The sequence below is a fragment of the Pteronotus mesoamericanus genome, unplaced genomic scaffold, assembly GCF_021234165.1.
Source record: "Pteronotus mesoamericanus isolate MK-2021 breed Mesoamerican mustached bat unplaced genomic scaffold, CSHL_Meso_final contig_657, whole genome shotgun sequence".
NCBI classification, from domain to species: domain Eukaryota; kingdom Metazoa; phylum Chordata; class Mammalia; order Chiroptera; family Mormoopidae; genus Pteronotus; species Pteronotus mesoamericanus.
Window position 1 is genome coordinate 18,948,322 of NW_026555229.1, and position 17,893 is coordinate 18,966,214.

Sequence of the window (17,893 nt, forward strand, 5' to 3'; positions counted from 1 at the left end):
CCGCCCTCTACAAACTTCTACTCCAGGAACTTCACACTGGCCTAATCCTCTGTTAGTTGGTGTGGTTGCTGGAGGCAGCAGAATAGAAATAGTTAATATGCATGCAAAAGAGAAATAGGGTCCAAATGAACAGGAGCATAAGACCCGGATGACATGGGACCAGACAGAACTCTTAGTAGTGGTTCAGCAGGTTAGCTCTTCCAGAGTGTTTTAAACATGTACTGTCTCATTTATTAGCCTGGCTCCCTCAAATGAGAAAAGTCAGATACCAGTAGCACAATATCCTAGGCTGAAATCCCAAGCTCTCCCCACTGGTCTGTGCGATGTTTGCATCATAAGTCACAATGCACCGGAGAAATCCAACCTCAGAGCCACCTGGCCTTTCTAGGCACTTTTATGGGACAAGCCTATCTAGACCTACATCGTGGCTACATTGGTTTATAGGAGACATCCATTTTATTAAAACATGCTCCTTTCTGCACTTACATATTCAAAATACGTTTTTTTGAACCAACCGTATCCAAGGGCAAAGGTTTTCGATCTTCACAAATCCTGAATTAGTGGGATGAAAATGAAGGTGGTTTCCCCCGGGAATTTCCCTGTAACACCAGGGTCATCTTGTTCACAGAACTTTCCAAATTGGAAGGGCAAGGTTGCCATGGCAACAAGTGTACACTGAGAACTCCTGTAACTGGCTGAGCCGCTGCCGGCAACCTCCCTCCCGCCGGGGGCCACCTCAGCCCCCTGCAGCCACCGTCTTGCTGGGGCTTTGCGGGAGCTCCAGTCTGTGTTGCAACCCCAGTGCCGGTCACATCGGAAGCTCCTGTCGTGCTGCCACCTCGAGACAAACCCTGCGAGTGGCTCACATCTTCACCACAGCTTTTGTTTGCATCATCATAGAACCTGCCAATAGGGTGAGAGACTTGTGTGAGGGTAGAGGTCCTGTTTTACCTGGAAAGGTAAAAATATGTATCTATTTTCCAGACTTCTAGGAGCCGAAAGAACCAAGGAAGAACATAATTAAAACTCATATTGTCTTATGCTTTACTTTTTATAAGAGGATGGTGCTAGAAACACTACAAACTTTACTTCTGAAAGGTAGCATGAAGTGAGGACAAGAACATGGACAATCATTCACTGAACAAATACTCATTGAGCATCTACTATGTGCTGGACCCGGTTCTAGATTCCAGGTCTGAGGGGCTGGAGTCAGCTGGTCTCCAGCGAGCACCTTGCTAACAGTCAGGGAACAAGTGTGCTTTATGACTCGCTGGGTGGAGAGAGTACCCTGGAGTCTGTCTTGCGTGGTGTTCTGAGCACAGTGGGTGCTTCACAAATACTGTCCGTGGCAGTTATAAGGGTGGGGAGCAGCACGCTGAGACAGAAGGAGCAGTGGGTTTCAAACCAGGAGCCCCGGGGGAGCCTGGGCAAGTCTCTCTTCTCCTCTCTGAGCTGGCTTCCTTTTTTTTTTAAAAAAAAAATGGGACTAGTAATATCTCCCTTGCAAAGGTGTTGTGGAAATTAATGAGATAATGCCCCCAAAAGGGTCTAGTGCAGTGGCTGGCCTCGGGAGCTTTCTCAAGAACGTGAGGCCGGTGGGTGGGGGAACAGCAGGCCTCTAAGGGGGTCTGATTACCCGTTTTGGACTTTCTCCTAAAAGCAGCAGGGGTTCCCCTGGAGGGTTCTGAGTGACAGGGACTGGCTGGGCTCTGAGTTTTGGGAAGTGTCCTCTGGCTGAAGCCCGGACAGCAGCCTGGAGCTGGGAAGGACAGCTGGCAGGCTTCTGCCCTGACGCGAATGTATCGCGATGGCCACCTGGGCAAGGACGTGTGGCCGTGGCCGCCATGGAGAGCAGCAGGTGCATCCCAGTGGGTGCACTCGGACGTCAGATAGCAGCCCTTGGTGCTTGTTAGCTACCGTGGGAGGTGGGGAAGCTATTCAAATGCAGAGGAATCAAGAGGACCTCCCATGCTTTGCTTGTACAACTGGGTGGACAAGGGTGACTCCAATCCGAGAGACAAGAGTTGTTTGAATAGGGGAGGAGGAAGGAGTCTGGGGGACAAAATGCTGGGTTTCGCCTTTCACACAGGAAGTGAGAGGGATCTACAGACTGACCCAAGCAGATGTCCAGGACTTGGCACCAAGTCAACACGCCCAAAGGATTCTGCCATGTCCTCCTTAACGTATCACTTGTGGTTCCACACCAAGTGAGGGCCGAGGCCCAGCACACAGGGGTGAGTAAGGCAGCTCTGGGCCCACTGGAGCCCCCATTCCAAGAGCACGCATGTGACAGGGCGATTTGCCCCCAGCGTGAGAAGTGGAGGGAGAGAGGGTGGAGAGGGTGACATTAGCTGGTGTGGGCGGGTGGTGGTGTGGCTTGGTACAGAGCGGTCAGAAAAGACATTGAAAACCAGCTGACATTTAAAACCAGGAGGAGGTGACATTTAACATCAAGTTGGAAGAGGGAAAGATCTTGGGCCAGTCACGCAGCCTCTTGGAGCCTCAGTTTCCACGTCTGCACACATGCGTGCTGGTGCTTTCCTTGCAGGCCAGTGACGCTGTCCATCAAGGCAACTGAAGCTCCATAAGTGCTACCTGCTGTTCCTGGGTAACCATGGAGATGTGGGAAAGTTTGCGCTCTGTCCGCATGCCCTTCATAGCTCCAGGAAGAGAGGAGGGCATTTGCTGACTGCCCAGCAGTTTCCTTAGAATCAGAGGGTGAGACCTGGTAAAGGAGTCAGGGCCTCACTGTTAGTCTCTGACCCCCAATTCTGCCTCCCCTAGGACGGAGGGATGGGGCGGGTGGGGTGGAGGTCTTGGCTGCACTGCTCTTTATGTCCACAAGAGGGCTCATAGCTTACACACTTTTCCTCCGATAAATTTTCCTTGTCCTCTTTCACTGAGTTTCATTGAATGGGACCCGATCCAGTAACGTTTGAAATTGCCATTCAATTATGCATGATTGTCGGATGGTTATAAGCACTTCTATAATAACTAAACATTAATTTTAGCCTCTTAATTTTATAAATGTTTAAAGGTGTTTCTCATGCAGAGCTATTCAAATGCTGATGATTAAATCAAATGATTGTGTTTATAATTTTCTGGAGGTTTTTCCTCTGAAATCAAATTTCTCCAGTAATGGTTTCCTTTCGTCATACTCTCGGTCGGCTACTGGGGTCACGTTCGCAGTGGTCATTGTTCCCTTGGCTTCAGCTGCCAGGTTTGTCAGGCACCCTGCGTGAGCACGGAGTCCTGCCGCATGATTCGCTGTGTGACCCTCCAGCGCCGAGCTGGAACTAAGCAAAAAGAGGAATCTACACCAGCAGGAGATCTGGGAGCATCGCTGTGCAATAGAGTTCACGCTGGGATTTTCAGGTCGGCACAAGCACAGGCAGGGAAAACTGGACCCAGGCCCAGCCTTTGCTCGGGTGGAAAAAACATCTCGTGGTCATAGTGGCTCCTGTTCATGCAAGGTCAGCAGGTGGCCTTGAACGTCCCCCATCAAGCTCATTGTCCTGCTGCAGTTGTTCTGAGCATCGGTCGTGCTAAAAGCACCAGGCAGGCAGGTTTCCAGCCCACTTATTCCAGGGGCATTCAGTCCTGTCATTGGCCTCCGTACATCCATCCCTTATAAGGACCTTTCATCTGGATGGGACTGAGCCTTCGAGGTCTTAGTGCCCTCTTGAGTAGAGGGGGCCTCTTTACAAGGCTGGAGATGCCAGCCTCAGGGAAAGACTTTGAGAGTAGATGCCTTTAGTGCTAAAGTATCCCAAGAAAGAGGCATGTTGGTTTCCCTCTGTCTTGAACACCTTGGGGGCTGTTTAACTCCCCCACACCCAGGCTTGCTAGTCTTCAGGGTCTCTGTGGACTGGGCACAGGAACATGCGCCCACGGCCTCAGCCGCTGTCCTGGGTGTTGTGGGTTTGGGAGCCCTGGGGAGGGGATCCTGTATTATGTGAATCTCCAGGTGGCAGAGAGGATTCTGTCAGAGATTCTAGAAGCTGAATGAGGGCGTGTCCTCAGCCCAGCCAATCAGAGGCCTTCACCTGAGGCTGTGGCCCCCCCCCCCGCAATGATTGGACACTGAGGTTGTGGCCCCCCAGTGATTGGACATTGAGAGGTAACTCATAGCCAATGGTTTCTGAGTTGGGGACAGGGCATAGATGAGGGTCCAGGGACAGTGTCCTAGGCTGACTGTTCTTTCAGTGTGACCACAGTGTGTTTCCTGCTGCTTGGATCTTCCTTGTTCTTGCTTATTTTTGTTTTTTGAGTTTGGTTCTTTGTCTTTTCTATGGATGTTATAAAACCCATCTAAAGAATTGCTTGTTAAGTTAGTCAACTTTGGTTTATGTTCTATACAAATAAGACCCTTGATGTAGCTACTTTCCTTGCTTCTGAATTCTTTTTTTTCTCATCTGAGACTGACTTTTCTTTTTTTGTGCTTGCTTCTGGCTCAGGACTGGCTCCACCCTCTTTTGGTCTCATGCAAATCATTTCCTGAAGCTAAAAACCACACCATTTCCCAGCATTTAAGGAACCTCCCAGCCAACACCCACCCCCTGGCTCTCTCTGGATGGCTTGTTCATCTCTAGGCCTACCTGCCCCCTCTTCCTGGAAACCCAGTGCTTAGGACAATGGGTTTTCAAATCAGAGTCACTGAGTTCAATTCCCACCTCTTCTATTTACTTCTGTGACTCTGTACCCAATTCTTAATTTCTTTGTTTCTCGAATTCCTCATTTGAGCAACGAGCATTATAACATACAGCTTATACTGTTGTGATAAGAATTAAGTTCCTGAAGACATGTAAGGTGCCTAGGACAAGGCTTGGCATATGGCAAGTGCTCAATAGCAATGGCTATTATTACTGCCTTGTCGATTTCTCATGAGATTAACTGTGGTGATGGATGCAATATATTCAGCATAGTTGCCGGCACATAGTAGTTATTCAGCTGTGGTTAATTATAATCATCCTTCGTCTGATGGACTCTCTCATCCTTCAGATGTGGTCAAGTCAACTTGGTGCAAAGTGTCATGACTTTACTTGCTGTTGTTGACTCAGCCCAAAGGAGCAAGGGGGAAGAAACAAAGAGAGGTAGGTTTGGGTTATGAATCCAGATGACGTGGAAAAAGAGCCTGCCTATCAATGTGGACTCCCTTGGCTCTTGGTATTTCTCTTCGGGTAGCCCTGTGGTTACAGTTTAATGGAAAAAATCACTTAGCAGTACTCACTGGGCTGTTACTGTAGGAACAAGCCTCCGTCCTTAGTGGGCTACATTAGCTTCCTGGGATTTGTATTTCTTTCTCCGATTCCTTCATGCTTTTTTCCCCTTCTCTCTCTTTTGGTTTTAAGGCAGTTTGGGTTGGAAAATTCCAGCTCGTGTGGGAGGAGATGAGGGAAAGGCTCATGTCCAGGGACAGGAGAGTGGCACATATTAAAGGTAGACTGTGGTGGCGCAGGAGGACCAAGGTGGGGGCCCTGGGGAGGGATGGGAGTGAGCAAAGGGCTGGGATCTGCCTAGGGACGACCTCATCCTCCTTCCTCACGCCTGTCCCGGTCTCACCCATTCCCCGCCCCGGCTACCCGGTGGCCCTCCCCATTCATTCTCATCAGGCATTTCCTTGGTTGGAGGAGAATCTGGCTGGACATGTCTATTGAAAGGGTCGTCTCTACATTCTAGGGATCTTCAAAGCCAGGAGTGTTGATGCTCTGGGCTAGTAGTCAGCCAGTGGAGGAGGGGTCTGGGCAGGCAGGCTCAGGCTTGGACAGGGTGGGGTCTGTCCACAGCATTTGCCTGGAAACCCTCTGAGCTGCAGGACCGGAGAGTCTCTTCCTCTCTTAGAATTCCCACTCATGACTTACACACAACCCTTTCCCTTTTGAAAAATATCCCTTCCCAAATGCTATTGCACCCCAAAAGATGGTATGGTAAGAACGATGAATGGCACAAGTATATCTTCCTCATTCATCCTATTCTGTGCACTGTCAGCATTTTTCTCATTTAATCCAAGGAAATCTTATATCTTAGGTCTTATGATTCCAATTCTGCAGATAAAGAAACCGAGACTTAGAGATATTACATGACTTGCCTAAGGCCACGTTGGTAGTACATTTTAAAGCCAGGATTTGATGCTAGGTAAGCTCTTAGAAATCTAACGCATGGCTAGGAATTGACATGGGATTTTTACTACGGTACGGTACATACTATTTTTTGTTATTTTTTTTCTAGACCAATTTTCTCCAATTTTCAGGGTTCGGTAAAGCGCAGAACCCTGGACCCTGTGCCCCAGTTTTTGACTCAGTAGGTCCGGGGACGGGGCGGGGCGGGCGGCGGCCAGAGAACACGACTTTCTAACCCGGTCTCAGGGGCCGCTGTGCTGCTGCCCCAGGGACCACGTGCTGCGAACCACCCGCCCAGACGTCGTGTGCTGACTGGAAATGCTCAGCTGGGGGGCTCTGTCGACTCAGACCCAACTTGTAGAAATGTTCTGACTGTGTGACTAGGACTGGGCTGTCACAAAGGAAGGCAAGGTGTTTTCAGCGGGCCGACAGCCCACACGTTCTCAAGAAGAGGTTTAAACGGCAAGAAACCAAGCCTCCGTCTGGCAGTCACAGAGCTGCTAAGTCCAAAGCCATGACACAGCGACAGCTTTCCCTGAGAAGGACCACCGATTATGCCCTTTGTGGCAATTATTAACATGGACCCACAAAATAAAAAAGCTACTCGGTTTATTCAAAGTACAGAAGTTCTCTTCCAGTGCCAGTGATGTCGATGAGAGAGCCCCAGGTTCGTGCTATATCCCTTAATGCCTGTCAGATATGTTCTTGGAAGGAAGAGAGAGCAAGCCTCTGGACAGGCAACAGTAGCCAGAAGTTAGCCGAGTCTATTTTTGTGGAAGGGTTTTATTTTGCCATTAACGCATACATACCCCACCTAAACATCTTGGTGCAAAGGATGAGGACAGGCTACCCGGGCTTCACTTGGCTCCGCCGTTGACCTGCTGCGACTGTGGGCCAGGTCAGACCCTCCCTGTGAGCCAGCGGCCTCAGCTTTAAAGAGGATAAACACAGTTTCAATGATGTTAAAAGGACGGAATGAATTCCTGTTTATAAAGCACTTAGAAGATTGTCTTGGACATAGAAAGTGCTATACAAGTACTTACCAATAAATAAATGAGTGGAAATTGCACAGAAATACGAGAAATGTGGTCTTAAAGCGCTTGCAAGGCCGAAGGGGGCCCTGGGAGCCTGAAGCTGCCCTGTCCCTCTCGGCTCACGCTGGATGCTGCAGATGCAGGGCGTCTGCAGGGATGGCGGGTTGAGGCTTAGCTCTTTGGTCCCCTCCGAGGTGGTGTGACCTATCAGGGAAGCTGAGGGTGGTCAGCTGAATCTCTTGCATGAGGTTGGCCCCTGCTTTTTGTCATCCTTATCTAAAGGCCCGTGGGAGCAGGGTCCACAGTCCCCGCAAAGCCAATGAATGGGAGTGTCTAGGATATTGGAAGTGGGGACGTTGGGCCACGAGGCACAACGGAAGGTGCTCTGGGGAGGGGGAGAGGCTGTGGAGTCAGGCCGGCCTGGGCCCATCTGACCACTCACTGGTCCCTGCTGACGGAAGTCACACTTGCTTTTATCTCCTTTCTTGCCTCAGTGGGGCCTTCCCTTATTTGATAAATAAGGGGTTTTATTCAATGACAAGCAGGTCCTGGGCCAGCATCCCCGGGGATTCTAGTTTGGCAGGGTGTCTCCATCTTTAATGACGGAAATAGGATTTCTGAAAGTGTGTTCCATGAACTCGGTGGTTTGGATACACAGAGTTCATGGAACACACTTTCAGAGAGCCTGTTTCCATCTTGTTTTAAAAGAAGGGGGTGTCCCTTTGTTTTTATTGCTTTAGAATCTTCTGTGCAATTCTTTGCTGGCAAAAAAAAAAGTCCCTTCTGAAAGGAAAAAGAAAATGCTGCCAGATAGATATTAGCGATGACATTAAAGTGAAGAATGAATGTGCAGTGTGTAGAGAGCTTCAGAAATATTAAGGCAGTTTTTCTATTTGACCTTTTCATTCCTTGCCTATAGGAAAAATTGCGTAAATTGCTTTTAGGCTACAAGCAGAAAGTTATGTGTGCCCAAAACTGTAGCTAAAAAAAGATTGACCTCTTATTATTCTATATGAGAAAGTTCAAACCAATGGGAGGAGCTGTGCCAAATGTTTGAACTAGGAAGCCTAGAGTTTAGGATATTACAACCCAGTTTTTGTTTCATTTCCCCCACGCCCCCCAACTTCTGACATCCAGTGGTGCTTCCGACTTAGAAAAATTCAGTTGCCAGGGAAGAACACCCTGTGAGTCACAGAAAAGAGGAGGTTAAAATGCAAATGAGGATGCAAATGAGAATTAAAGAGGCTAACAATGTGAATGTTGAGGGATGCTGTGAATCACTGCTGCATTTGGTTATTTGATTGATGTAAAGGCATCAAGAAGGGAAATTCTTCCAGCAGGGGATGTCTTTTTTTTATGGTGGTAAAATATAAATATAAATAAAAGTGACTCGATAAGCCATTCTGAAGTGTGCAGTTCCGTGACATGAAGTACGTTCACGTTGTTGAACAACTATTACCACCATCCGCCTTCAGAACATTTCCATCTCGCGGAGCTGCAGCTCTGTCCATGAAACACTAACTTCCCATTCTGCCCTCCTCCCCCCAGGCCCTGGCACCTACTTTTCTATTCTGTCTCTACAAATTTGACTACTCTAGGTACTTCATATGAGTGGAATCCCATAGTACTTGTCCTTTTGTGTCGGCGTGCTTCACTGAGCATAATGTCTCCAAGATTCATTCGCATTGTAGCAGGAATCGGCATTTCTTTCTTTCTAAGGGTGAATCATATTCCACTGAAAGTACATTGTTTATCCGTTCATCTGTTAGTAGTCAGATGGCAGAAGCAACACACGAGCTGTTTCCAGCATTTGGCTATTGTAAACAATGCTGCTGTAAGCATTGGTGTGCAAGTCCGCCAGCAGGGGATTTTAATAATAAAAAGCAATGACCCTCTGCCAAGTCTAGTCTGATACTCTGGAACTGGCAAGGGACTTGTTTGAGTGACACTTAACAGGAGAAGGGCTGAGCGAATGGCTGTGATCCCAGAATCCCTGGCCAAGCTCTTCACGACTCCCCTGAAGGCTGAGTTTTCTCAGATAGTCCATCAATTTAGAAGTTCTCACATTTCTCCGCCCAAGGAGACACTTGACCAATCCTGTAGGCAGAGTTGTTATTTTTAATGGAATGAGACCTAAAAATTCCATCAGATGGTTTGACACCACAGAAAATAATGACGATGGGGATGGAGATGATACCGTTAAGTGTCAGCTTTTGCTTTCCCAGTCGCTCCCTGTGCCTGCGGCATCTGCTTTGTTTACAGGTTGCCCTGGCAGAATCAGCGAAATCACGGTGGGGCGGAAGAGAATTCCCGGTGAGTTCCATTTGATGTGCAAGTGAGAGGCAGGCACTGCTTGCTAATTGTCTGACCGATTTATAAGGCAGGGCTTGTCTCTGAGCAGCCTGTGGGAACCCCCCGCTCCCCACCCAAATGCCAATTAATCTACGGGAACAAGACATCATATAGCACACCCCCTATTTCCAGGCTGTGACTGAGGGAATGGTCACCAGCCTACTTCCCCTGAGGGGTGGTTTCTCGGACTTGGGGTCCTCTTTGGAGCAGGGGTGGGCTGGCAGGCCAGGCCACAGTGCCTCCCTTCTGAAGTGATCCCCTGGGCCTTTCAACCGTTTTGCTTCCTCGGTTCTGCACTCCCCTGGCTGGCTTGGTGCTTCTGAAACAAGGAACCTAACGCCTCATTCACCGGCTCTGCCAGGTGTGGATAATCCGCGTCATGGAAATAGACTTCTCTGAAGCGCAAACCTGGCATTGCTCACGATCCTTGTTGGAAGTCTATGAGAATCCACATGGCATCCTTATGTTCCGTTTAAAAGAGGTGAGCATCATTTCACCTTTACGTGATCACCTGTGCTGGGTATCCGTCATCAGGCTGAACGGCACCTCGGTGGGCCAGTTCCCGTTATCCCTGAATGCCGACGTGGAGCTGACACGTGTCTGTCTGTCTGGCATTTTCTGTTTCTAATCTGCTGTGGGATAAAAAATAAAGTAACCAATTAGTTAACATTACTATGTAAGAACGAATGAGCCTGAAATTTGGTGGAGTGATAAAGGGCAAAGCTTTTGAAGCCAGACAGCTCCAGGTCCGAGTGCGGAATGTGCAGCTTGTTAGATGCCATCGCAGGTTGGTCACTTCAGCCCTCCAAGACTCAGTTTCCTCATCTGTAAAGTGGGGATAGGAATAGTACCGCTCTCCTGGGGCTGCTGTGAGGATGGCTGGAGTTAATGCTGGCGCGGTGCCTGGCACACCAATCTGCGAGCCGGTACTAAAATCCGGGGAGAGCTGGGGAGCCACCAACACTGTTGTCGCCCTGCTCATACCCTCGACGCCTTCCGGCTCTTGCACACAGTACGCCCGCCTCCAACTGCGTACTTCTGTTTGTTGTTTGGATTATGTGGAAACGAAAGTCTCTCTGCAGGCAGGTACGTAGCTACAAATGAGAACGAATTTGGAAGACTTCCCTTTGCTGTCGCAGTGCATAGTCTTCAGCTGAACTTCAGAAGCGTGGGAGGTGGGTGGTCCTTGTTTTCAAGAACTGAAACATTAACTTGCTCTTATAACTTAGGCTTGCTGGGAGAGGTCATCGCGGGGACACGACAGCCAGTGGACCGGCAGCCGGGCCTGGGCCGTCGGAGCCTCCTCACGCTCCCCTGTCCTTGGAATGTGCGCTCTGCCCGTCAAGCCCTGGTGTGCACGGCCTTGAGAGAGCAGGGGGCCGCTCGGACCATCTGGGCGGTGTGTGTGACTGAGCCCCCCTGAGGCCTCTAAGATGCTGGCGGGGCGGCGCGGGTGGAGATCAACCTGTCTTCCAGCGGCCACCCCCCTCCGCCCCCCATGGGCCTCTTATGTAACTTCCTTTGCTGACAGGCCTGTCACTCACCAATCTGGAGTGGCCCCGCCTCTTCCTCGCATCGCTCTTTCTCTCCACAGGTGGGGGTCCAGTTTCTAAATCCCATTCAGGACGCTCCCGAGGAGGACTTTCTGAGAAAAGCGAAGCCTGCCTCCAGCAGGTCGGGCGTCTCCGTGGGACACCGCTCGGTCTGCGTGGCGCGACTGCCCAGAGGTCCCCGTCTGTGCACAGTGGGCTGTTTCAAAGTGACAAGGGCACTAATGGGGCAGACAGCCATGTCCTCGTTTGTGCATTTGGTGCAAACAGACGGGGAGAGGCTAGAATTTTTAAAAACAACCAGCACAGAGCGCAGCGCCCCTAATCCCTGCCCCCTTCACGCGAAGGTCAGGCCTCCCTGCAAAAACGAGCTTCGGCGGCCACACCAGGTCGCTCACCGGCCGAACTTCGATGGGCCGAGAGTTAGTAGGCCGCCTCGGCAGGTGCACGTTCCTGTTTCCTACACGTGTCGAAGCGGTTGAAATATTGTTAAAACTCCAGCCGCTGGAGCAGAGGCAGGTTTGGAGCCACCGTGTTCTGGCCCGCAGCCAGCAGAAACGCCAGGCCCCGCCTCCTTTGGTTACAACCCGCGGCTCGTTTCCCACGCCCTGGGAGTGCTCTGCTCGGTCTCACGTGGCGCCCCCACTGCTCTGCCGGGCAGGTGTAATCACCATAACCTTTTCGTAGAGACCGAACCAGGAGAGGCTAGATCACTTGCCCGAGGTCAGACAGAGAACAAGAGGGGCGTTCAAACCTAGGTCTGTCCGACTCCGGAGGCCTTATCGAGCTCGTCCTCCATCACTCCACAAATGCATTAACTGTCCCTAATGGCACAGAGAAGGAAAGGCTGAGAACGAGGGCCGTTCTCTTCTAAACACTGGGCGTCTTTTTGTCTACATAATGCTGATAAAAATTGGTGAGGAATCACGTCCAATCACATTCCCCATTTTTACAAGGAGCTGGTTGATGTGCAGAATATACAGTGTCTGTCTCCCGCACGTCCCACTTCCCTCAATTTTTCTCTTTACCGAGAATCCTTTGGGAGTTTAAGTGTCTGCAGGAAAAACAGTGCACTCGTTGTCAGTGCAGGTCTATTCCTCTTGGGGTGTTTCTGTTGGTGACCGGTGGCTGACCCACTCAGTGGCGCACCCCTCTGCTGGAGCCCCTGCTTTGGAGGTGGCACTTCGTGATCACAGGGATACCTGGCTGCCCTACCTGGGGGCCACTGGACCTTGGCCTAGTTTTAATCCTCTGCTTCATCTCCAGGACAAAAGTGAAGAAAACCTTCTGGGCTGTTGGTATTTCCATTTTGCCTGTTCCCTGTGTAGACGAAGGATGTTGTCGGTGTTTAGATCTAATGATCATGAACTTGAAAGGGAGGGTGGGCTGGTACTTTATTATTTGGACAAAGGTTGGGACAAGGGGAGCTCTGGTGCCCGTTCTCAGCACCCTTCGCGTGGACAAGGGGGAACCATCACGTGAATATCACTTATTACTCAAGGGTCAGAGCATCTTGTGTCCCGGAAAGTTACGGAACAGACCTGTGAATTAACTAAGGAGATGAGCTCCAGGTAAAATGGGAAGGGGCGGGCTTTGTCCTGGTGGCACCCCCTCTCCTGTTGTCCCTGCTGACCATTCCTGGTCACATGTTTGACCACTGGAAGCTGAGGAAGGAGTGAGGCAGTCCGGAACGGAACACTGCTCTACAGCCAATGGATCGACAGAATAGCCTCGCTCCACTATTTTGCCACTGTCTGTGCCATTTAGGGTAGCCCTGAGTCCTGAGCGTCTTGCTTTAGGGGTGTCGATCTGGCTTTCCTAATGAAGCTCTCGCAGCGGCGATGCCCCCTGGGTTTTCCCATGTAGCCCTCACAGTGCTGGGCACCTGGGAGGTATCTGACGAACATTGATCTCATAGATTTTAATGATCCAATCAGGTCTCAAAGCCTGAAAAAAAAAAAAACAACCCAAAAACCAATCAAACTGTCTTAACCACAACCAGGACTGCGGCAAAGGCTTACAGGACTGGGCGGTCCCAGTGTTGCTGCCGCAGGGCCTTATCAACGTCAGAGGGGTCTGATTTCTCCAAATCTTATCTCGGCTTTCATCCCTATTAGCTTGATTTTGTGTGATGCCAGCTTCCTTAGAGTCAGATAAATATTATGTACTCTCTTATCAGAAAAATACCCCAAATTTTACAAACAATTTATGGGAGTTCACACACTCCCTAAAATCCCAGCATTATACGGACACCGTGGTTGGAAAACCCCATCACTCTGGGTCTCATACCCGGAGAAGAAGGCTACTAGAAGTCAGACAAGGCAGCCTTCCTTCCCAGGAGGGGTGGTCTTATGTCTGACAAGACTGTATTCTGACCGGTTAACAGCTCTGGAAACCCAGAGGCCTGCCTATTGGTCACTGGTGGTGGTGGCTGGCCATTGTGTCAAGGTGCGCATGTATCCATCTGTCATGCCTCTAAACACATTGTTCTTGGCAATAGACTCTTCCTAATCTCTTCGAGGGGGAATAAAGAATGGAAAGATGTTTTTTAGAAGTCATACTCCAAGATACAATCTCTTTTTCTCTCTCTCTCTCCACACACACGCACACACACATACACGTATATATGTGTATACGCACACGGGAACTCATCGATGTCATCTGTGCCATGATAGAAAATAACATGTGTTGTCTGTTTTAAACTCAAGTGGCAAATGGACTTTAAGACACGTGGTTTAACATGAAGAGACACAGCCACAGGATGTTGTTGAGGACCCAACTCCTCCGTGAAATCCTTGTTTGGACAAAAGCAGAGATGAGCAAAACAAAATCATGTGATACCCTACTTGCCATATTCTCCCAATGCTTGAGGCTCATCCGGGTGTCTGTCGGTATGCCAAATGTTAATATTTACTGAGTACCTGCTCTGTGCCAGGTATTTCTCTATGGGACACAGCAGCGTATGTAAAAACAGGCCCTGTTCTAATGGCCATTGCTTTCTAGTGAGAGCCCTGTGCTGGGCGGCTTGTGTGGTGGGCATTTGAGATTTGCCTCCCCAATACTCACTCATCCTTCGTCTGGTAATAAGTAGTGTAGGACTTCACACGATTTTCACTCTCAATCCACGTGGTTTCAAGGATGGGGCATAGTCAAGATTTACTCATTGGGCACAACTGCACCTCCCAACTCCAGCGGCAATGGTCACATCCCCCATCTCGGTCTCCATCTCCCTTTCCCTCCCCTGCGCCTCTGTCTCCCTCTCCATCCTCATCGCTGCCCTCCTATCTTTCCAGCTGGAGAATAAGTAAAGGGCTATAACGTAGACGAACAGGTATTATTTTTATTCTGCGTGGTCCACAAAGTACCCTTTGGACCCATGGATATAGGCTACAGGTAAGTCTGTTTCTGCTCAACCAACAGCAGCCAATCCGTTCAGAAATGGACCGGGTAGTGAGCGCCACATGCCTGGAGGTGTCCCAAGAGGACAGATAATAAATTTATTGAGACCTTCCTGGAAGATACTTATGGACCGGGTTGAACTTGAAGACCTCTTCTAAAATTCCTCTTGGATCGTTGGTGGTTTAGGCATGTCAGCAAGTTGATACCAGGTAACCCCAGAAAGCTTGCATGTGTGGGTCTTGGTAGGTAAGGGCCACTCTTGGAGCAGCGAGGCAGGTGCCAGTGAGATACAAATTGTAACCTTTGGAAATGAGGTTATAAGAAATTGTTGCAAAGTTGTGTTCTCCGAAGGTGGCTTTGACTTTGGAAAATAGCAAAAGTCTGGTCAGCAAGGGATCCACATACTGGACAACACGGTTTGGGGATTATCTAAAAAAAAAAAAAAAATCCAACAGCAGAGGCAGGACTGTGCAGGGGTGAAGGTGATTTCGGTGACTTGCCCATAAACTCCACATGAAATACAAGCGATGTTCACAAAGTGGCACTTTGAAGAGGTGTGCAGCCGCCAATGCGCGGGGGAAGGCGACATTTAAATTCGAATGTCTACATTCTGAAGTGATTTTGCAAAACTCAGCCTCACACTTGACAGTTACGGTGCTCCTTAGGTTCGAGCAAGGGGCAAACATGTTTATTTGGTCTCTCATGACAAGATTGCTAGAACCTCCTCCCCATGCTTCCTTCACCAGAGAACACATCACATTCCACGGGAGCCATGAAGACCCAGCCGGGGTTGCCCAGCTGGGCACCTGGTGCTGAGGCTGCATTGCTTTATCAAACCTGTCTTTGCTCTTCACTCCTTTGTCGATTCATTTATCAGCGGGGGCGGCAACGTGGCGCTTCTGGAAGTTTCTATCATTTGGTACATGTCCACAGCTGTGCAGCTGCTGGAACCAGACACCTCCAAACCCCTGGAATGGCGGGCTGCTTCGTGGGATTTGTGACACCAATCGTGCCATCTTCAGGCCCTTTCATGGGGAGCAACGCTTATCAATTCTTAAGAGGGATCTGCCTTAATTATAAATTCTGTGTGTGTGTGTGTGTGTGTGTGAGAGAGAGAGAGAGAGAGAGAGAAAGAGAGAGAGCGCGAGCGAGCGCGCGAGAGCGCGCCCGAGACCCCACAGACTCTCCTGTCCCATCCCTAGGGGTCACCTGGCGTCATGGCGAGCAGCCAGGCTCCCCTTTGCCTTCAGTCTGGGCCGGGACTCGCCTGGCTGGCTCTTCACGAGGGCAAAACGAAGCCTGCGAGTGGCGTAGGGGAGACTTCCTAAGGGGAAAAAAATTCAGGTTGCAAAGGTGTAGGGAGGACAGAAAACGGAAAAGGAGGGGCTCTGTTCGGCACGAACAGCGGGTGCCAGGGCTGCCTGGAGCGCCAGAGAACCCCTAAAGCGTCCTGTACTACCTGCCCACGTGCGTGCGTGTGCCAGGGAGCGGGAGTCCGGAGAGCGCGGGGACACCGAGGGAACGCAGCGAAGACCCAGCGAGCGCGCTGCCCAGGGGCCGCCCACTGGCGGGGAGCAGGGGAGCGCGCAGGGGCGGCGGCGGGGCTTCCCCAACCCGGCAGCGGAGGCGGCGCTGGGCGCGCAGGAGCGGGGAGTCCCGGGGGCGCCGCACGCTCGGCGCGGGGACGCGGGACTGGGAGCGTCCGGCGAGCTACCGCGGCGTCCCCGAGTCCCGGGGCCTGAGGCGGGAGGTTTGGGTAGAGCCCTCCCCGCCGCCGCCTGCTCCCGCCCGGTGCCCGCCTCCCACCCCCGCCCGCGGCCTGGAGCGCGCCTCCCTCGCAGCCCCGGGTCTAGCGAGCCGGCGCTGGCCGAGCTGCGGGAGCCGCGGAGAGCACCAGCCGCCGCCTACGCGGGATCCGCTCCTGCTGCACCATGCGTGAGCTGGCCATTGAGATAGGGGTCCGAGCCCTGCTCTTCGGGGTCTTCGTGTAAGTAGTGGCGCGCCCGCGGGCAGGGGCGCACGGACGCGGGGACCCACGCACCGAGTGTCTCTGCGCCCCAACTTTGTTTGAGCTAACGCGTCCCGCCGAGGCCTGGATCCCCGGTTCCCGCTCAGCTCGGTGCCCGGGATTTGTCTTAATGGGACCAAAAAAGACCCCCCTGGTCCCCTGCCTGCGAACCTCCGCGCGAAGGGAGCTGCGTGCGCGTGTCTGAGACCTACTCCCGCCACCACCGGCGGGCGGGGGAGCGGCTCCAGCCGCCGCTCGGGTCCCCTCGCCTGCGCCTTTCGCCGGCTGTGTACTTGCCCTGAGGTTCAGGGCTCTCCCCTGGAGGCGGATGCGCACCTCGCTCACGCCCTCGGGAAGTTTCTTCTCTGTGAGTTCTTGAGCCCGACGTTTCAGCCTTAGCTCCTGGCTCACCTCCCATGGCCCCCCGCCGTCCCCAGGGCCAGGCTTGGTGTCCTTTTGTGTTCCTGCCTTTAAGAGCCCTGGGTCCTGGCGAACGTTTTTCCAGGAGGCGTTCGCGGTTCTTGCCTGGAGGGAAAACTGTTGCTGCGGAGGCTCGCGAAGTCGGGGGCCCGCAGCCCGGGGTGCGGGCTCCATACGCCCGGAGTCCTGTCCGGTTAGGGTGCGGGCGGGAGCCCTTCGGAGGCGACAGCGAAATGACCCCGGGGGCTCCGAACGTCCGGTCCCCGAAAATAGAGATCTTGGAACGGGGAGAGTCAGCGCTGGCACAGGCTCTTTCAGACCCTGTGGGCGACCTGGACCCGCTACCCACTGCCCCCTCCACCCCTCGCCATCCCGGGCGCCAGCACCACGGAGCTGTCGCGTCCCTGCCGTGTCAGACCCAAGCCCGAAACATCAGCCCAGCCGCACTCCGCAGCGCCCCTGACCTCCTGGCCCCGAGGCGCTCCCAGCTGCACCTGGCCCTCCATTAGCGGTCAGGTTCTCTCTCCTCTCGGGTTGTTTTCTGATACATTTTAAATGTTAAAGTTGCATGAACTTTCTGGATTTGCCAGGTTGCCTTTGTTTGCTTTATTGAAAAGCGCACGGAGCCTCCCAAACTGGAGGCCCCTGTCGGCATCCCCGCCGAGAGCCCAGAGTCAGCGACCACAGGCGGGAGGCAGTGAGAGGACTCCTGTCCTGGGCAGCCCGGGGTACACCCATGGGACGAGATGCCCTTTCCTGCATGTTTTTCTTTACCAGGGATGAAATTCACCCAGAGTCTTTATTCCCACCGTCAGAAAGGGCCCAGGGGCAGGCAAGCCCTCTGTCCCCCGTTTCCCAAACACTAGTGTTGCTGTCAGTGGGAACAAGGACCCAGGAGAACTTCAGTGGGGCTGGGAGCATTTGGGAAAATGGAATGCCCTTTCCCCTCTTCTGGCTCTATTTTTCTCCCTTTGAAATAAACATTAAAACTAGTGATTGCTGTGTGATCCG

The 17,893-nt window shown here is 51.7% G+C and overlaps 1 protein-coding gene across 1 annotated transcript in view; it reads left to right on the plus strand.

Moving 5' to 3' along the window:
- Positions 1-16,385: 16,385 nt before the first annotated feature.
- Positions 16,386-17,893, plus strand: part of PLPP4 (phospholipid phosphatase 4) — a 94,861-nt gene continuing 93,353 nt past the window's right edge. Inside the window, exon 1 of the mRNA XM_054581778.1 lies at positions 16,386-16,441. Within this exon, the coding sequence (XP_054437753.1) occupies positions 16,386-16,441 (56 nt within the window). The remainder of the gene's footprint in view (positions 16,442-17,893) is intronic.